At 35.4% G+C, this 18,529-nt stretch overlaps 2 protein-coding genes across 11 annotated transcripts; both read right to left on the reverse strand.

The window, feature by feature from the left end:
* Positions 1–145: 145 nt before the first annotated feature.
* Positions 146–6,689, reverse strand: LOC127064213 (putative uncharacterized protein DDB_G0271606). 5 transcript variants are annotated; one of them, XM_050994910.1, is made up of 11 exons: positions 5,301–6,661; positions 4,328–4,540; positions 3,904–4,218; positions 3,425–3,830; positions 3,124–3,308; positions 2,919–3,008; positions 2,467–2,814; positions 2,099–2,333; positions 1,486–1,963; positions 1,055–1,349; positions 146–885 (listed from the first exon to the last, which is right to left on the reverse strand). In XM_050994910.1, the coding sequence occupies exons 2-11, from the start codon at positions 4,361–4,363 to the stop codon at positions 718–720; spliced, it is 2,556 nt and encodes an 851-aa protein (XP_050850867.1). In that variant the 5' UTR covers positions 4,364–4,540; positions 5,301–6,661; the 3' UTR covers positions 146–717. The 5 variants fall into 5 exon arrangements, with proteins under 5 accessions (XP_050850867.1, XP_050850870.1, XP_050850869.1 ...); XM_050994913.1 differs by having other exon boundaries at positions 2,207–2,333; positions 5,301–6,656; XM_050994912.1 differs by lacking the exon at positions 5,301–6,661 and adding an exon at positions 4,761–5,288.
* A 705-nt stretch (positions 6,690–7,394) lies between these two features.
* Positions 7,395–18,426, reverse strand: LOC127064216 (glycerol-3-phosphate dehydrogenase, mitochondrial). Of its 6 annotated transcripts, XM_050994932.1 has the most exons (13): positions 18,244–18,426; positions 14,545–14,757; positions 12,223–12,376; positions 11,929–12,151; positions 11,664–11,827; positions 11,480–11,592; positions 11,185–11,378; positions 10,707–11,095; positions 10,251–10,501; positions 9,828–10,175; positions 9,629–9,727; positions 9,477–9,578; positions 7,395–8,586 (listed from the first exon to the last, which is right to left on the reverse strand). In XM_050994932.1, the coding sequence occupies exons 2-13, from the start codon at positions 14,629–14,631 to the stop codon at positions 8,452–8,454; spliced, it is 2,259 nt and encodes a 752-aa protein (XP_050850889.1). In that variant the 5' UTR covers positions 14,632–14,757; positions 18,244–18,426; the 3' UTR covers positions 7,395–8,451. The 6 variants fall into 6 exon arrangements, with proteins under 6 accessions (XP_050850889.1, XP_050850883.1, XP_050850888.1 ...); XM_050994926.1 differs by lacking the exon at positions 9,629–9,727 and having other exon boundaries at positions 18,244–18,425; XM_050994931.1 differs by lacking the exon at positions 9,477–9,578 and having other exon boundaries at positions 18,244–18,425.
* Positions 18,427–18,529: the final 103 nt, after the last annotated feature.

The raw sequence follows: 18,529 nt of genomic DNA on the forward strand, positions 1-18,529 counted from the left end.
ACAAACGTTGAAATAAATAGAATAATAGCATATAATACACGCGTCATTAGAAAATGTTTCTTACATATGTTCTTTACAAATACCCTGAAATATTTAGGATTTGTTAATGTTTTTTTTTTCTATTGAAAGAAGTACAATTTGTGAAAATCATTAGTTCTGTTATATATTTGAAACTATTAACAACATACCACATAACAATACCAGATATCTTAACTCCATCATTTATTTTTTATTTCTTTTTACAAGATTTTATTTAAATTCCATCATCAAAAATTGTATACTAACACGATGTTAATGATTTCTTTTAATCTACATGTTTCAACAGACTAAGGTGAATGACTTCTAATAATCGCATATCAAAAAAACGTTTATAGGTGTAAAATTTTCTTGTGCAAAAATTTTTTACATACATATACAATATATACATATTTACATATTCCCAATAAAAAAATAGATTATATAAATTATGAATTACTACAATTCCTGTAAAAATTTTTCACTTACAATTTTTTTTAGAGAAAATAACTTCAATGATCTGTGCAAGCTATTATTGTTAATATAGCTTTAACGCTAATCGTAATATATATAATGATATATATATATATACATAATTATATATATAATTATATATACACATTATCATCAATATCTAAGAGTTTTTAGTTGACTTTCTTTTAAGCTCTGTTAGGAAAGCTCAAATGCAACAAAATTAATACATTATTCGTTTGTTATATGTTTGATCGAATCACTTTTTATATCATCTATTGGTTCGGATAAAATAATCCCCGTTTGTTCTGTCTCTGTTTTATGAAGTGCAATTATAATCTTTTCTTCCGCGGAAGACTGGCTATCAGATGAACCTTCTTGGGTGGAAGTAGCGGCTTCCTAAAACACGAATTAAGAATAATATTAAGTCTAATTAAAAAGTTAATCTACGTTTTTTTGGAAAGTTTTTATAAGAAAATATCGTGAAAGAGATACTTAAAAGAGATGTTAAAATAAAAGGATTGCATGCATCCTCCAACGATACCTACGCATTACAATATTTACTTACCGTACTACGAATTTTTGTATGTGTTTTAATATGCTTTGTCAGATGATCTGATCGCATGAACTTTTTCGTGCACTCAGGACACTGGAATCGTTTCTCTCCAGTATGCGTCCTACGATGCCGTTGTAATTCGTCTGATCTTGTAAATTTTTTTCCACAAAATATCCAACTACATACAAATGGTCGTTCCCCTGTGTGCCATCTTAAATGAGCCCGAAGATGACTTGTTTTTCCATAAACTTTATTACAACCAGCAATGTGACAAACGTGCTGACGTTTTCGAGTCATGTCCCTATTTCTAAACATAAAACCATTGTGCCAGGGTCATCAATGTTATGTAAAAACAAAACAAAACTAAAAAAAAACCGACTCTAATAGTGCACGATGAAAAGAACATGAAATCAGTATTAAGTTAGAGCAATAATACACTGTACCTATCACCGTCACCGCAATTAGGACATGTACAAGCCACTCTTCTTCGATGCTGTTTATTAGAATCTGTATCTACGTTTGAATTTGTCGCAGTTGTTATTTGATGTTGATGTGATGTCGGAGTCGGTGTTGTGAGCGTTCCATTTGGATGCAATGTTTGTAGGATTTGCCATTTAGTTGGATCACTAGAGTCTAGTTGTACAGTTGGAGCAGCAACAATAGGTGCTGCAGCAGCAGTGGGTAAAGCTTGCACAGTAGCAGGTTGTAACGCGCTAGCAGGTATTACTTGAACACTTCCTAAACCTGGAATATTTTGTACAGGTATGGACTGAAGAAAACCATTCGTGGTATTTATGCCGGCAGCAGGTTGTAATTGCATTATATTTCCGCTGCCAACGCTTCTCATCATATTTCCTTGTTGAGCGGTTAAATTTGCTAGAGCAGACGCAGGTATTAAAGTAAGCTGTTGACCTTGCGCACCTATAAGAAACATTTAAGATATCTGATTTTATATATATGTGTGTATGTGTGTGTGGGTGGGTGTGTGTGTGTGTATTTTTTCATATGATATATATTATAGATTACACAATAACAGATACAGGATCATTAGTGTACCTGTTATCGTGTTTGGTTGAACTGTAGTTTGCGCAGATTGTGCAGTCGGAATATGTATAATTTGATTAGCCAATTGACTTGCATCTATATTTGTTAATTTTATATCACCTTCAACTGTTTCGGGTGGTCTTGCTAAAGCAGTTAATGTCTGAACGTCAATCTTCTGTCCATCCTTTGTAGTAATTACACTACTGTTTGCTGGCATAGGTCTTGCAAGTGAACCAATACCAAGTACCTATAAATATATAAATATATTTAATTTAGTTTTTATTGTTTTACTTGTATTTACTATCACATATTACATAAAATGTTGTTCTTCTACCATATTTATAATTATGTAAAAAAAGCATATATAATATTATTGTTACCTGAACACTGCTTGGTGTTGTTACAGTCGTACTCCAAGTTGCTACTGTAGAAGCTGGTGTGGACGATTGTTGGACCTGTTGAACTTGCTGTTGTTGTTGTTGTTGCTGCTGTTGCTGCTGCTGTTGTTGTTGCTGTTGCTGTTGTTGTTGCTGTTGTATTACTTGTACAACTTGCTGTACCTGTTGCTGTTGCTGTTGTTGTTGCTGCTGCTGAACTTGCGCTTGTACAGCTTGTTGTTGCTGCTGTACTGATTGTACAACTTGCTGTTGTGCCGCTTGCTGTTGTACAACCTGTTGTTGTGCTTGCTGTTGAGCAACTTGTTGAGCCATTTGTGTTACCTGCTGACTCTATAATATCATAAAATTTTGTGTTTATTGTTGTAACAATATTCCAAATAATTTATTAATGTATTATATCGTTATGAAAGAAAATATATTGATTCTATACTTACTTGCAAGCTTTGAAGTTGCGGTAAATTTGCAATTTGAACTTGTTGAATTTGTCCATTGGGTGTAATAATTTGAGCCACTTGAGGAATTTGCTGAAATATATGATTATTTATGAGTATGCATGAATGTAAATTAATCAATATAAATGTACATTCACAGCAACACTTAATATTGAACATTAAAATCACATATATAGTGTTCATTTACTTGGGTAATCTGTGGTATCATTTGCGTAGCTGGCATATTAAAGACACTTAACAAAGCTTGAACAGGAAAGTGCACAGTTTGATAAACAGTTTGTCCATTACTGGCAGTGACTGGAACTTGAACAGGAACAGTTTGCTGAACATGTTGCATAGGAAATTGTAGTGGCCTTACTTGAACGCTTTGTCCTACCAAATAAGAAAATAACAGACTGTTATTTCCAATTTATAAAAAAAAAACGCGCGTGTGTGTGTGCATATTACACATATATTGTAAGAGATAAATGTAGTAGATAAAACTATACCTGTAGGCAATTGAACCGTCTGTCCAGCAATATTTTGAATGATAGAGGTAGGAAATACCCCAGGTGCTCTTATGAGACTGACAGGTTGCGGAGTTATAATAGTCTGGCCATTGGCCAATTGCACTTGTTGACTGGCAAGTTGGACTTGCTGTCCGTTAGCAGTAGCAAATTGCATTGTAGGCTGTGTTTGATGATGAGCACCAGCACCTGACATTGCAGAACATGGAATAAACAAAGCTTCTTGCCCATCGATATTTACAGTCTGCATCTGCGGTATAACATTATAACTAAGTTGCTGTTGTTGCTGTTGTTGTGGCTGTGGTGCTTGCTGTTGCGCCTGATGTTGAGCTTGCTGTTGCTGTTGTTGAAGTGCTGCTTGAGCTTGAGTACCAAGTATTTGAGCACCCTATAAATAAACAAAAGATTTTCATTGAAGCTATTAACGAGCGAAAGGCAAAAATATTATTTAATCGATTTACCTGTAAAAACTGTTGGGGCAAAGATTGTACAGAAATCGCTTGTGTCCTTTGTTGATCATGTTGAGCTTGCTGGGCTTGTAAAGGCACAAAATTTTGCAGTTGTTGTAAAGTAATAACTTGCGGTTGCTGTTGTTGTTGCTGCGTTTGCTGCTGAACATCTTGCTGTTGTTGCTGCAGTTGTTGTAACATATTGGTACTTAAAAATCTAATTTGTGGTTGAGCCGTTTGTTGCTGTTGATCTAATTGTTGCTGTTCAGCTTCGTCTTGTTGTTGAGAAGCTTGCGTTTGTAAAGGATCATGGTCGTCAATCTCTTCCTACGAAATCAAACAAATTGTATTTTTTGTTTAGCGTAATTTAAAAACTGAAACATAACCACAACATCGTACGCAAATAAAAATATAACAAAAACAAAGTTTTTCTTACTTGAGTGATATTTCTTCCATCAACACTACGCTTCATGATGGAGATACTTATTTTCTATTTCTTGCAAATAAATTGGTATTAACGTTAATATCAATTTAGTGTCAACTAGATTTTTATGCTAGGATTTCATCTTTCAGCATTCTCCCGCGATGGGAGTTGTTATTGTGATAACGACAGCAAGCAGAAGCACTTCGTTCTCTGTCAGCGCGCTCCCTGAAAATGGATATCCCTTTCACGCAGTATTCCACGGAGGTTTCGTTCCACAAGGGGAAAGGAAATAAGACATTGTTTGGAAAGTAAAGGACGAGGATACGTGTGTGGTATTAGATCCATCCGGATCTGTTTGGTTTCATCAGAATTTCACAGATATATCGCGAACGGGCGAGGCGTATGAATGGATCGTTGTCGAATGTGACAAGACATATGCATCTACCGTAAAAGAAGAACAACGCAAGGTAAAAAGATCGAGGAGAAATCAGTGACGGATCGGTGTTACTCTATCGGTCCAGCAGCGACGATCGCGCGATGCGATATATTGACACGTGCGCGAAGCGAGGGGCCACTCTCTTCCGAGACAAAGATGGACACAGAGCCCTCCTCGAGAACCCGATCGAGGACCGCCTCCCTACGCCCCTGCTCCTACCGTCCCACCCGTTCGCTCCCTCTGTCTCTTTCTCTCTCTTTCTCTTTCTCTCACACTCGACTAACTCGCTCGCTCGCTCGCTCGCTCGCTCTCACTCTCTCTCTCTCTCTCTCTCTCTCTCTCCCTCTTTCTCTCGTTCGCTCGCTCGCGTTCGGTCGCCTCTTCTCGGAAGAGGAGAGCGCGTATCGGCGTAGCTGCGCTACAGGAGTAAGGCCGCGCGTACGATACCAACACACAGGCGCGAACGCGTCGTCACACCCGCCCACTCGCGCTCGCCCTTTCGCTCGCTCGCAGGCGTTCACCCTCGCACTCGCACTCACACACTCGTACCTGCGATATAACGCGCGGAAGGCAGCCTCGCGATGCGGCAGCCTCCACCCACTTTGCACATGGGACTCCACCTAATTCTCCGGCCAACACGTGCTCTGGCTCTGCGAAACGACACCGCCGCCGCCTCCACCGCCTCCTCCGCCACCACCGCCGCCGCCACCTCCTCCGCCGCTGGTCGTCCACTCTGCTTCTCCGCTCTAACGTTCCCTCTGCCCTCCTTCCGCACGATATATCAAGGGAAATTTACTTTCCTTCTCTTATAATTCCAACTTCTACGCGCGTTCCTTTATCGTCGTTACCGCGAAAAAATCGTCATCGTACGATTATTCCCCGTTAAAGAATCCTCCACACTCCGAACTCTCGGAAGTGTTCCTACGCGCAATACTCGATGCAATCCTTGCAGGTAGCTCGAGCAGGTAGCATTATTATTCCTTTTCTCTCGTACGAGATATCTCGTTACTCACGCAGTTTTATGTACGCGCCCGCAGGTTTACTAGTGTCCCTTCTTCGGTTCTCACATCACTGCTCGCTGCTACACTACACTTCGTCAGCACTACTACACTACACTACTACTACTACACTACTACTACTCTACTACTACTACTACTACTACTACACCACCACTAGCCACATCACGACGCTTTTCTATCACGTTCCTTTTCGATAAAACGCTCCTACTTATGTTCTCATTAAGATTATTATTCTAATTATGACGTCGATGGGCAAGTGATCGCCAATAAATGATCGTATTCGAAATTGCCGCCAAAATTAGCAGCGAGTTTGACGAAGCCGAGACCGCAGAGAGGTCCGAAGCACACTCGAGCGGGCACGCTGCCGCCACCGGTCTCTAGCGACAACATTCACGACATTTATTCGAAGAAAGAAAACACGATCGCGTGAGGAGGATGATGATCGTTCGGGATCAAGCGCGATTCGCAACGTGACTTCGTTGGTAGGCGCGGACGGGAGGACGCGTTCGCGTATGTGTTTGTCTGTATCTGGACGAGAGAATTCTTCGTGTAAGTGTGCGCGCAGGGCACGCGTCAAATACGTGGGACGCGCCGTTTCGTTCGTCCCTCGCGTTCACGGAAACAAGGCCACGAATCCAGCTCCGAAAGAGGACTACTTTCGTCGGTGGGGCGGCGCGCAAGCAGCACCGTTCACCGTACCCGAGGACGACCGACGGTGGCTCCGATTGGTCGAACGCGTCGCTCCACGACCGAAACTCGTTACGCAGGGGCGTACGCGCTAACCGTCGGACGCCCACCCCAACCGAGGGGCTAAACCACCTCCTACTTTCACTCTAGCCTTACTTCCCCTCTTTTTGTCCCGAGAATCCTTCTCTCCCCTCCATCTCATCCCTCCTCACCCTATTCTGGAGGCCGCAACTAAGCGGATCACGAGGCTCGTTCTAAGGAATACAGCCCCTCTCTGTCATTCTCTTTCTCTCTCTCTCTTTTCTTCTTCTCTCTCTCTCTTTCTTTTTTCTTTTTTGTTTTTCCTTTTGCCCCTTTGGGTCGCCGTATTTGTCGTACCTTTCGCCCCACAGATGGTTTGAGAAAAGGGAGGAGTAGAAAGTTTTCCTCCACTACTCTCGCATACGGTTTAAATCGCTTGCCCTTTGGTCGGATACCTTCAGTTTATGGACGAAGACCTTGGCCTTTTGTCGTCCAGTGCGTCGTTTACCTCTTACCATTGAATTTCGAAACATCGTCTATTGTTGATTTAATACTGTACGCACAGCGATATGTGAATTTATTTTCTTTTTTCCATTTATTTTTGTTTCTTGTTAAGTATGTTAGTGTACTGCTAAATTGAAATATATTTTCAATAAGAAAAATCAATACAAAATTGTATCTTTATGATCATAGATTCTTCTTTATATGTGCACATACGTATCTGTATATACGTGTTAGTTATGTAATCTAGGTTGATATCTATATATATGTCTATGTGTATGTACGTATTATGTACACACACACACGCGCGCGCGCGGACTACTTTCGTTGGTAGGGATATATATATATATATATAAATCAAGTATCCAAAAAGTCAGATGTTATTTTTATGTGCTTCTCATAATAAAATATAATATAATGTATATATACCATTTTTATTATAGTCATGATCAATTAACATTTTTTGTTAAAACATAAGTACATAGTAAACATCTATGTATTTACATCATAAATAGATATAAATAAATAATTAGTTAAATAAATAAATAATGCATAGTTCTTTTCATAATGAAAACAATCATTACTCTTATTTCGCAATAATTTTAAGTTATAGTGTAATCATTTTGACTGAAAGAAGTGATACGTGCATGTGCTGTTTGAAAGTGCTGTTTATTAATTCGATGATAACGATAATAGCATGAAATAATAAATACTTTCCATGAAACTCATTTCTAATATCTTTGTGTGACGTATTAACAATATAAGTTTCTTAATAAATAGATATTTCTTATTTATTTTGTAATTCGTAAACTGTATGTTTGATATTCCTTGCTAAGAATTTATAAACAAAAACGATATCATTTAAACTCTAATACATAATATAATTTTGCTAAAATATACTCGAGGGTTCTGTTGATTATTATATGCAATGTTTTTTTTTTTTTTTTATGATGGTATGTATGATTTAATGAAACATATATTTAATGTATTTATGCCTTTATAAGGCTTATAACAAGTACGTGATTTACTTAAAAGATACTCTTATTGTTTTGTGTTTGGTATTATAATTAACTGCAGTAGAACTATCCGATAATTATATTATTATAAAATCTTTCAGAGCGATAACCATACTTTTATGGTTTTATGGTATTTTGCATATTCTTACAACCTTTCTATGTACATTAAGCATGTTTTCATTTCGCAGTTTTAACTTTCCATATTCCATATATTTTACATATATACAGCAATATATTCTTGCTGTTAAGTGCAATATAACAAACCATGAAATTTTTGAACTTGAAGCAAGTTCAAACTGCAGATAATCAAAATCATTCAGAGTATTTGCAATAGTTTTTCTCAAGTATGCATCCTCGAGTTTTGTAACATACTATAATAAATAGTTTATTGCAATCGTTGCGTGTGCTATACGGAAATAGAAGAAGATAGTGTATTTCTGTTCTACAGAAATTCCTTCACAGTCCTCCACCAGATCTTTCGACGCTAATTTGTTTCTTCAACATTTCTTTTTCGTGTTGTTCTTGCTCCATCTCGGCCATTCTTGCAAAGCGAGAATACGCCACATGTCCAGATTTTATAGCTGACATCATCTGTATGTAAAAAAATATTACAGTTAAAATTTGTATTAAAACATTTATATAAGATAGTCGTTGCGAACTTATGCAATATTACTTCAAATAAAATAAAAAAATAAATTCAAACAAATCACAGAAAAAAGAAAACAAATTATAAAATGTAGCCTAATAAAATTATAATAGAAATATAATATTAGTATTAATCATTAATAAATATCTCACTTTGTATAAACGAATTACTCTTTAGAAATAAGTATAAATTTTGTTATTAAGTAATTCATTTACAAAAGTAATACAAATGAGTCACTGAAAATATATGACCTAAATTTTATAAAAATAAAAAATAAAAAAAAAAAAGAAAAGAGGAACGAAACAACGTCCCATTGAAAATATTTAATTCCTTAAAATAATTGAACTAAAATAATTATTTTCATTAACTCATATAATGGTAATAAATACATAAATACAAACTCATGCAAAGAAACAATTGCAAAATATATTAAAGAAAAAGAAAGAATAGTTTGTTACAATTGAAATGTCAATTTGATCTCTAATAATAATTAGCAAAGAATCGTTACCAGGCTGCAAATGGACGCGTCATCATAGCATAAGTGCAACACGTTTGAATGAGTATATTTAGTATATACTATCGTTTACATAAAATATCAGAGTGTGAGATAAAAAAAAAACAAGCATATTATTAAGATAGTATTTGGAATCAGTAAATTCTTGCACAGCAGTTGTCAATTGGCAAACATTCACAGATTCGCAGTTGATGTTGTAAAACTAAAGAGATTAGGAAACAAAAAAAAAATAATTTGATATCTTGCAAAGTAAAGATAACAAACAACATATCCAGAGCAGCAAAACTATTTGGCAACCTGCGCATACGGATTTTCACAGACCTGAAGGTACTCATCCAATTCGACTTGACCGTTCATATTAGTGTCGATTTCGCGCAGTATTTCGTGAAGTTCTTCACCTGGTACTTCCTTGTCACCAAAGAGCTGCGAATAGTAAAAAAATACCTATATTATAAATATGTTTTATAGTTTACCTGTAAATAATCTTGTAACTCCAGTTGGCCATTATAGCTGAGGTCAATTTCATTGAGTAAAGTGTGCATCTCTTCTTCTTTTAACGCAATACCAAGTGCCTAGATATTAACGATCGAATAAGGTATGAAAGAAAGATACACAAGTAATACAAAATAATATTAAGAATAATAAAAGAAAGATCATTTTTTAAAGGCAAACCTTGAGTCCTCTCCTGATGTCATTAATCGACACGTAACCTTTGTTGTCCTTATCGATAATACCAAAACGTTTGATATAAAGTTGTATTTCGTCTTTCGTAAGATTAATGGGTATTTTATCCCTGGAAGCACGATTCACCATTTGTCCCATTTCATTCGCAAGAAATTCACTAGCCTCGCGTTGTTGTTTCTTCTTCTCTTCGGCTGACCAATGAAGCTCTTCTGCCATTATGTCTATAATGCTTGGAAGAGCTTCTTGAGCAGCTTGTACATTAAGAAAAGCGAGTCTGAGCCGTCGAGCGATCATATCGATTGCAGTTCGAGCATATTCGCGTACGCCATAACGAATCTAAAGTACAAAGATGACGCATATTATTCTCCAGCCATATTTCATTTAGCTTCTAAATAAGAATATTAATTTTACCTCGGCATCAATGTAAGGAAACTCTGGATGAAGCTTTTTGCCAATAATGGGCCAACGCTTACCAGTAAGAGACGCCATTTTCGCAACTGCAAATGCGCGATCTCCATAACTTTTGGCAAGATGTTGTGCAGTTTCACATTCTAAACCAAAATCTTGTACTAATCTAATATACATCGTTGGAGTCCAACCGTGTGCGCCTTCTAAGAGAAATCCGTCGGTTTGGCATCCTCTTGCAGGTTTTAAGTCGCAAGCTGTTTGTAAGATGTATTATCTGATTAATGCTATTATCTTTTGTATAAAACGCGTTATTCATCGTCGTATATCTCTAAGACATTGTTCAAAAAAAATTCAGGGTTTTTCCATTGACCAAATCTATAGATATCCGAGTGTTGAAGTATTTATTATACAATATTCAAGTACTCGTATATCCAGATAGTAAAATTCTGTTCAAAATACCTTTGATGGCTGCGTCAATGGTTTCTTGAGCCATAGCACGATATGTTGTCCATTTTCCACCGGCTATAGTAATAAGTTTCGTAGGACTAACATGTACTATATGATTTCTAGCTAACGATTGTGTATTCGGTTTATTCGGATCGGAAACCAATGGCCTAATACCGCTCCAGGCGGATAAGACATCACCACGGCGGACTTCAACGTCGGGATTGAGGTAGTTCTTAACTTCTTGTAAAATGAACATAATTTCGTCTTCGGTTGGCCGCGGGTTGTGCGTTACCTGGCAGGGCAGGTCGGTCGTACCTGCTATTGTTTGCTTTTGCCACGGCAAGAAGAAAATGACACGTCCGTCGCTAGTTGCTGGGTCAAGGAGACCCATTTGGTCGGGACTAAAGAATTGTTTAATTTCTTGATGGTGTTTTACGACTTCTCGGTTAGAAATGTATTTTTGTACACTAACACGTGTACACTAACATACCTATAGTATCCTGGCAATACAATATGAACTCCAGACGAAGGAGCACAAATCTCTTTTACATTTTGGTCATCCATCTTTCTAATGTAATCCGTGAAAGGCCCTGTAGCGTTTATTATAGCTTTTGCCTTTACGTCCCATTCTTCTCCTGTAAGTTCGTCCTTCAAACGAGCTCCTGTGAGTACTCTTTGTCCATCCTAGATATGCCACAGGAAATTGACAATTTCATGAAAAATACATATCAATTATTATTAAATTTAATTACCTAATACTTCAAAATTATTTTCTCAATACGTACTTTGTCGAGACCTTTCAATAAATTAAGGACTTTAACATGATTAACTACTGTTGCACCATGTCTGGAGGCTGTCAAAGCTATCGCTAAGTTCATCCTAGCGTCGTCTTGTTGACCTAGGAAATATAATATATATAAATATAACGAACATGTTAAAAGTAAGGAGAAAATATTTATTCGATCTTACCATCGTAATAAACGATAGCTCCTGTCAGTTTATCTCCCTTCAACATAGGGAATAGTTCGAGAGCGTTCGATTTGCTGAGGTAATACGAGGATTTAACAGTTTTACTACCGGCTACTAGGTCATACATTTTTATACCAAACCAGTAATAAGGAATTTGCCACCATCTATCGAGGAAATACGAGGGAATAAAATTAACAAAGGGAGAAGCGCGCTTTGGACGTTTTATAAAAATAACTGATAAGAGGATCGTTAGAATCGTACGTACGTATAAACTGGTAACATGATAGGTAAAGGATGAGCGAGATGAGGTGCGCTGTATAACATCGATGCACGTTCATGTAAAGCTTCTTTAACCATTTTATATTGTTCTATGTCTATTTGCATTATAGCCTTTTGCAAATAACGGACACCCCCATGAATCAATTTCGTACTTCTAGAGGAAGTGCCAGATGCGAAATCGTCCGCTTCCACCAACGCGGTTTTTAAACCTTAATAAAGTATAATGAGTATGATTAAGAAATTTATTGTTCATTACAATGTCTTCTTGTTTATATATTACCTCTTGTGCAGGCATCAAGAGCACATCCCGCACCAGTTGCACCGCCTCCAATGATAAGAACGTCGTAATCTTGAGATTTCAATGTCTTTACTTGATCCTCTCTAGTTGGCAGTGGTCTTTTCATTGGTTTTTGCTTGTCTTTTTCAGCATATACCTTGTAGAGATATTATAAAACTATGATAAGTAAACAATATAAATAAGGTGAATATACACAATGAGACTTAAATTATTCTTTTCTTTTTTTTCACGAGATTTTAAGGTCATCAATATCTGTTTAAACGGAACCCTATGATTTTGAATAAAAAAGCACGAGGATACAACGTAGAAAAATGATTAATTTGTGAGGTATTTTTAAAAAATGTCTAGCGATTATATAACTGTAGTAAGCTATATATATCCTATTTTCGTTGAAACAAAAAAATGTTGGAGAGAAAAAATAGAAGGTTCAAGGTGGACTACATATCCACGATCATATCTTTTTTTTCGCAAGTGCAATAATACATATGAACTTGGACAAATATAATAATGTCATCTTTTTTCTGTAATATTCTTTTCTACTTTTAATAAAAAAAATATATATATATATGGCCTCATTCATATTGAGAAATCATCAGACATTTCCTAAAAATACCTTACGAATTAATCATCATATCCTAATACATTTATTCAGAATGATACGAGAATCAATTTTCATAAAAAAATCATAGGATTAAAAAGGAAAAAAAAAGAAAAAAGAAGATGACTGAGAAAACATTCTTTCTGATTGTGAGATATACTCCTTCAAATAGTTAAACTTCGTACTAATAAATTTTTCCATAAGACTATAAATAACACGAGATGTTTATTGTTTCTATTAAATACCCCAAGTATAATATAAATATAATAAAAAGAATCGTATAGAGATGAAACTTTTATAAGTTAAAATCTACTGTCGAAAACGATCATTTTTCTTTTAATGAATTCTTCTAATGAACGTACGAAGTTACTTTCAGTTTAATTTTAATATTTAACACGATCCATATTTTTGAGGAATTTTTGATACAGATCAATTTATCACTACATATCGATCAATTAACAATGTTTTTCTCGAAAAAAAAAGATAAATAAGTAAATAAATAAAGTAATATCAACTTCGTGGGAGCTTGAACGTCTTTACACTTCGATAATTTCTAATCGATAAGAGCTTTGATCGCATTCATTCCACATCCCTTCTTAGATATATCCATATATTTTATCTTATTTATATACTCATAAATTTATAACATATACCGAACATATAAAATCGAACAAATTAAAAAAACGAATATCTGAATATTGCGTGTATCCTAAATTCATGCGTTCACTCGCAATAAGTGAGTATATACGAGTGCTAGCTATATGAGTAACCTTGAAACAAAGAAGTAATCGCGATAAAGTGACCTCACATGCTCACTCAAGATCTTCTGATAGAAAAACCTCATATTTCGTTTCTTTTTGATAAATTCATTTTTATTAGTTTTTTCTTTTTTTCTTCTTCTTCTTTTTTTTTCAGCAAATATTTAAAAGTGCGTAATCCCAGAAGAAGATTTCATAAAAGAATTTCGTTTTTTATAGCATGAAAAAACAACACTACGATAACGACGTCATCATTATGACGAGGAGAAATTTTTTAAAGCGAGACTTCTCAAACTTTTATATGGGTCACTATCGAAAACGTTCATTTTTCACGTCCCGCTCGTTTGTAATGTATATTTTAAAAAGAACATGAAAGTTTTGTTTATGTGCATGTGTTTATGTGTGTGCACGCGTCTTAATAAAAATTAGATAGAAATAATAATTTTCTCGTGTAATCTTAACTGAATCGACTTTGAATTATTCATTCGACGATTATCGATGAGTAAAACTTTCCTATAATGAACATGTGTAAACTATTCTCATATTTTAATATTTAACGTGACCAACCACGTGAGTAGCAACCGACAGTTTGGAAATCTCTATTCTAAAATGTTTGTTCCGTCCGTGTGTTAGAAATAGTCGTTTAGCAGTGGCCTTAAGATTTATCCTGGCCTGGCATGCTCTTTTAGACTCGTGAAACTTTTGGTATATAACCACGTGACCATAGACTGACCATTGCTATCTAAAACTCGCATTACAATATTGTTTACGTCCTTGAATCCGTTACGATCGAGACACGTTTTGATATCGATAATTTTCTTATCTTTTTCCGTCTGTCTCTGTCTTCTTCTTTCTCCTCCTCCTCTCTTTCTCTCTCTCTCTCTCTCTCACTCTCACTCTCTCACTATATACATAATCCATTTTACCGATTCTTTTTTAAATACTCACCGTTGAATCGGATAAGAATAAATAAGATGTTAAAGCGCCTGTTCCTACGGCGCTCGCACCTGCTACCAATAGCCTTAATGATGCCATTTTCTCTTGTTTTATTTACTCGTTCTCTCTCCCTCTCTCTCTCTCTCTCTCTCTCTCTCTCTCTCTCTCTCTCTCTCACTCACACTCACTCCCTTTCTTGGTGGTAAATGATCCTTCAAGAAAAATCTGTAAAAAAGAGTAAACAAGATACGTCAGATGAAAATGTTAAAATAATAGATATTATATATAATAAATGAAATTATATATAATTATAAAAAAATTATAATAATAAAGAATAAATAATACGATTGAATAATCGAATTAATAATATCATTAATTCTATAACGTCAGTTACGAACACGTGACTATATTTACACGTCTGATAAAATATTTCCATTAACTCAATTACGATTAAATGGAAGTATATACACATATACTGTTAAATGGATAAATAATTATCTCGTAAATTGCGTATCATCGAATTAAAAAAAAAAAGAAAAGAAAAAGAAGAAAAAAAAAGACATGAAAATAAGAAAGAAAATAAAAGAAAAGGAAAAGTAAAAATAAAAATAGAAATAAAAAGGAGTATGTTGACCGCGTGCAGTATGCAATGCTGCGATTAACTGACTATTCTTTATCAAAGAACGTTTGCTTACAAATTTGAAAAAAATTCATATCATTTAGAAAAATTACGCAATGGAACTGTTTCGTCTAATAAATGCATTAAGCGCTTTACTGATGATTATTGACGCATACAAAAAATATGTGTTTCTAATCTCCTAACAGAGAAATCTCGACTCTGATAAGGATCGATAAAGACCTTTGCGTTACGACAAAAGAAAAATAGAAAAAAGAAAAGAAGAAAAGAATGCAACAGAAAAAAGGATTTAGGATGAATTGCGATAAATGAAATTTATGCGATTGATTTAACACGAATAACAAGAGATCACGGTTCGTAAAATAATTAGAAAAAAAGGGGGAAAAAAAGATTCTATATCTGTCTATTTTTCGAGGAGAATTATGTAGTTAAAATTAAAAATACGATTTTCTAACGCGTACAATACGTTAGAGGAGAGAAAATCGAAATTGGCAGTGAGTAGAAGAGAACCGACGACGAACTGAAATCGTTTTTGTTGTATCACCTTTTCTAATTGTTGATCGCATGTGATCGCACGTGCCAATTTGGTATCGGATAATCAATATAGAATAGATACATACATACGTGGATCGTATCTCATCGCTTTGCGTTGCACTTGACACTAGATACATACATATACGTGTCATCATTATGCGTCATTATATATACCTCTTTCTGCACAGTTGTTAAGTTATTTCTTTTTTCTCTCTTTTTTTTTTTCTTCCTTTCTCTCTTCTTCAAATATGTGAATCGCGCAATACTAGATTATTCGTCACGATTCTTATCTACTTGTATCGTATAGAGATATAAAAGTATATATGTACTTTATGTATGTAGTTTAACATTTATTTCCTTGGAAAATATAAATACGTGATTGCGATTAAATAGACTTAGATTGTTATTAAAAATAACGACATTAGATGAACAAATTAAATAGATAATCAAATCTTTTCTCGAATATATACAGAGTAAGCCAAATAAAAATTTCCACACTTTTACAAATTTTACGATCTGAACAAAAAAAATTACGAAAAGAATAATTGATTTTTAAAATCATCTAAGAACTCATGATTCAATTTTTGACCCTTTCTTTTCTTGCACAATTTTTCTTCCTCTATCTCTGTCCTCTTATCCTTTCCCCCTTTTTCCTTCCATCTTTCTTTAGAATTTTTTCTCTTGTATACTTTTAAATCTATATACGAGCTGTCTACCACGTGCAAATTTTTGTAACGATTCCAATTTCTATATAGATGAGGAAGTGACAAATAAAAGACAATGTCCTCTGTAATATGTATATACATGTATAATATATATATATATATATATATATATATATATATATATATATATACACGTATTAAATGTACATCGATTCTCTACATTAATTGACAAGCTATTAATATTTCGTATTATTAAAATTTCGTATTATTGAAATTTTGTATTTTTATTCGAACGTGTTTACAGATAGAAGATATAGTAAGATGAGATTCGTATAAATTCGTTCATGGAATTCGAAAGGAAAATGTTAAGAGAGCGATATGATACATTATTATGCGAACTTACAATAAAAATTTGGCACGAGTTTTACACTCGAAGCATTGTAATGCCAAACGAATGTATCACGAGAACTGTGTTGAGTATAAACTAGTTGCTACTGGTACCTGTTGCACTATAGAAACTCTTATTCACTGATGTAGCAAATGTATGCGTATATGTATGAGTTACGTCATGCATCTTCTTAGCATTTATTAATGATATGTGAAAATAAATCTAAATTATCGTAACTTTATCATTGACATGTTTGGCAATTAATAATTAATTATTACTTTAGAGATAAATCAACGATTTGTTTTCTTCTAAATACGGAAAAGAAAAGAAAGAGAGAGAGAGAGAGAAAAAGAGAAAATCTTTCATTCATGATAATAACGAATCAAATATTTTACGATAATTATTTTTTCAAAGACTTCGTTGTCATGTCCGCCATCTTTAATAATGTATCTACGATGACGCAAATCAGTCTTTTGCCATCGAAATTTTTTCAATAAAAGTGATAAATTTTGATCGTTAAAAAGACATAAAATTTTCTTCGATAAATGAAGAAAAAGATAAATTAGGTACCAACGATCCTTCGGTACGATACTGTCGAGGATGGCCTCCAGAAGACGAGACCTTGATAGTGCCCCCTCGAGCACGTGTAATTACGTAAGCCTATCTCGACGTTGAGACGAACGTACTAATGATAGGCGTAAATGACATTGGCAAATCCACAATTCGTCCTTCCCAACTGAAAGATTGCACCTGGGACAAGTACCAGGATGCAATGAGACGCGAAGCATGCGAGCATGCCTTTTAAGAGTCCCCACTCGAACTGCTCTAACCACCACCTCATCCCTGAGCTCTCTCACCTTACCCCTTTATGAAAATGAGGACTTGCGCGGACAATACACTCTAAAAATTTACAATATATATTATACATGTCGTATATACATGCATATACATATACATATGTATATATACGCGCGTAAAGTCCATTTGTGAGAAGAGAGGGCTGATGTCGCAAGCACGTATTCGAAATAGCTGTCGTTTTCGTGCCAAATGCTTTCGAATGTCAGGACAGGCTGTACGAGTATTAAATATGGTCCTACATTGAACCTATTTACGAAATACAATTGAGAGGTCAAGTCACGTGTAACTAACCGAGGATAAGAGGGTAAACGAGACAAAAAAAAGTTTGGATAATACAAAAAGGGTACGATCTTTAGGAAAATATTTTTCTTTGAAGAGGTTAAGCCGGGTTGGGGCGCGCATTGATTCGAACGTGGAACGTAGAAGGCGCGCCACGAGAAGACTCTTATCTTTCTCGCACAACCTCCCACGCTATATCTATTTCTCTTTCCTCTCTCTCTCTCTCTCTCTCTTTCCGTCTTACAAATAGACACTAAAATCTCTGCCTCTCTCTATCTTCCTTCTTTACTCCTATAAAGAATATTTCCATGCGATAATTCGCAAGTTTCCTTAGAATGGCATTTACTCACTGCGAGATATATCGCCTTAACGTTTTGTTCACGACCGTCGAATTAAATAAATAAGAATGTTACGATTTAACGAAGGACATATTCACCGACGAAAGCCGCGGCAGTCCACATCGTCCAGCGAACTATACGTACTGTTTCGCGACGGCTACGGAAAACGGATAAACGAACCGGCCCGGGAGTCAAGTGAGAACTCAAACTATCATGACTATAGCGATACCTGTCGGATATTTCAAGAACGAGATATCCGCCCCTCGTGGTTTGTATAACCTATCAACGTAACGCCTCG

The sequence above is a fragment of the Vespula vulgaris genome, chromosome 5 (genome assembly GCF_905475345.1).
Source record: "Vespula vulgaris chromosome 5, iyVesVulg1.1, whole genome shotgun sequence".
NCBI classification, from domain to species: Eukaryota; Metazoa; Arthropoda; class Insecta; order Hymenoptera; family Vespidae; genus Vespula; species Vespula vulgaris.

What these genes read in the sequence shown, in the direction of transcription:
- LOC127064213 (XM_050994910.1), bottom strand. Translation starts at nt 4,363, where the DNA reads ATGAAGCGTAGTGTTGATGGAAGAAATATCACTCAA. An exon ending in ATGGAAGAAATATCACTCAA is followed by an intron (nt 4,219 to 4,327) that starts GTAAGAAAAACT and finishes TTGATTTCGTAG; the next exon opens with GAAGAGATTGACGACCATGA. An exon ending in AATTGCGGTGACGGTGATAG is followed by an intron (nt 1,350 to 1,485) that starts GTACAGTGTATT and finishes TTTTATGTTTAG; the next exon opens with AAATAGGGACATGACTCGAA.
- LOC127064216 (XM_050994932.1), bottom strand. Translation starts at nt 14,631, where the DNA reads ATGGCATCATTAAGGCTATTGGTAGCAGGTGCGAGCGCCGTAGGAACA. An exon ending in AGCTATCGTTTATTACGATG is followed by an intron (nt 11,593 to 11,663) that starts GTAAGATCGAAT and finishes TATATTTCCTAG; the next exon opens with GTCAACAAGACGACGCTAGG. An exon ending in TTCCTTACATTGATGCCGAG is followed by an intron (nt 10,176 to 10,250) that starts GTAAAATTAATA and finishes TTTGTACTTTAG; the next exon opens with ATTCGTTATGGCGTACGCGA.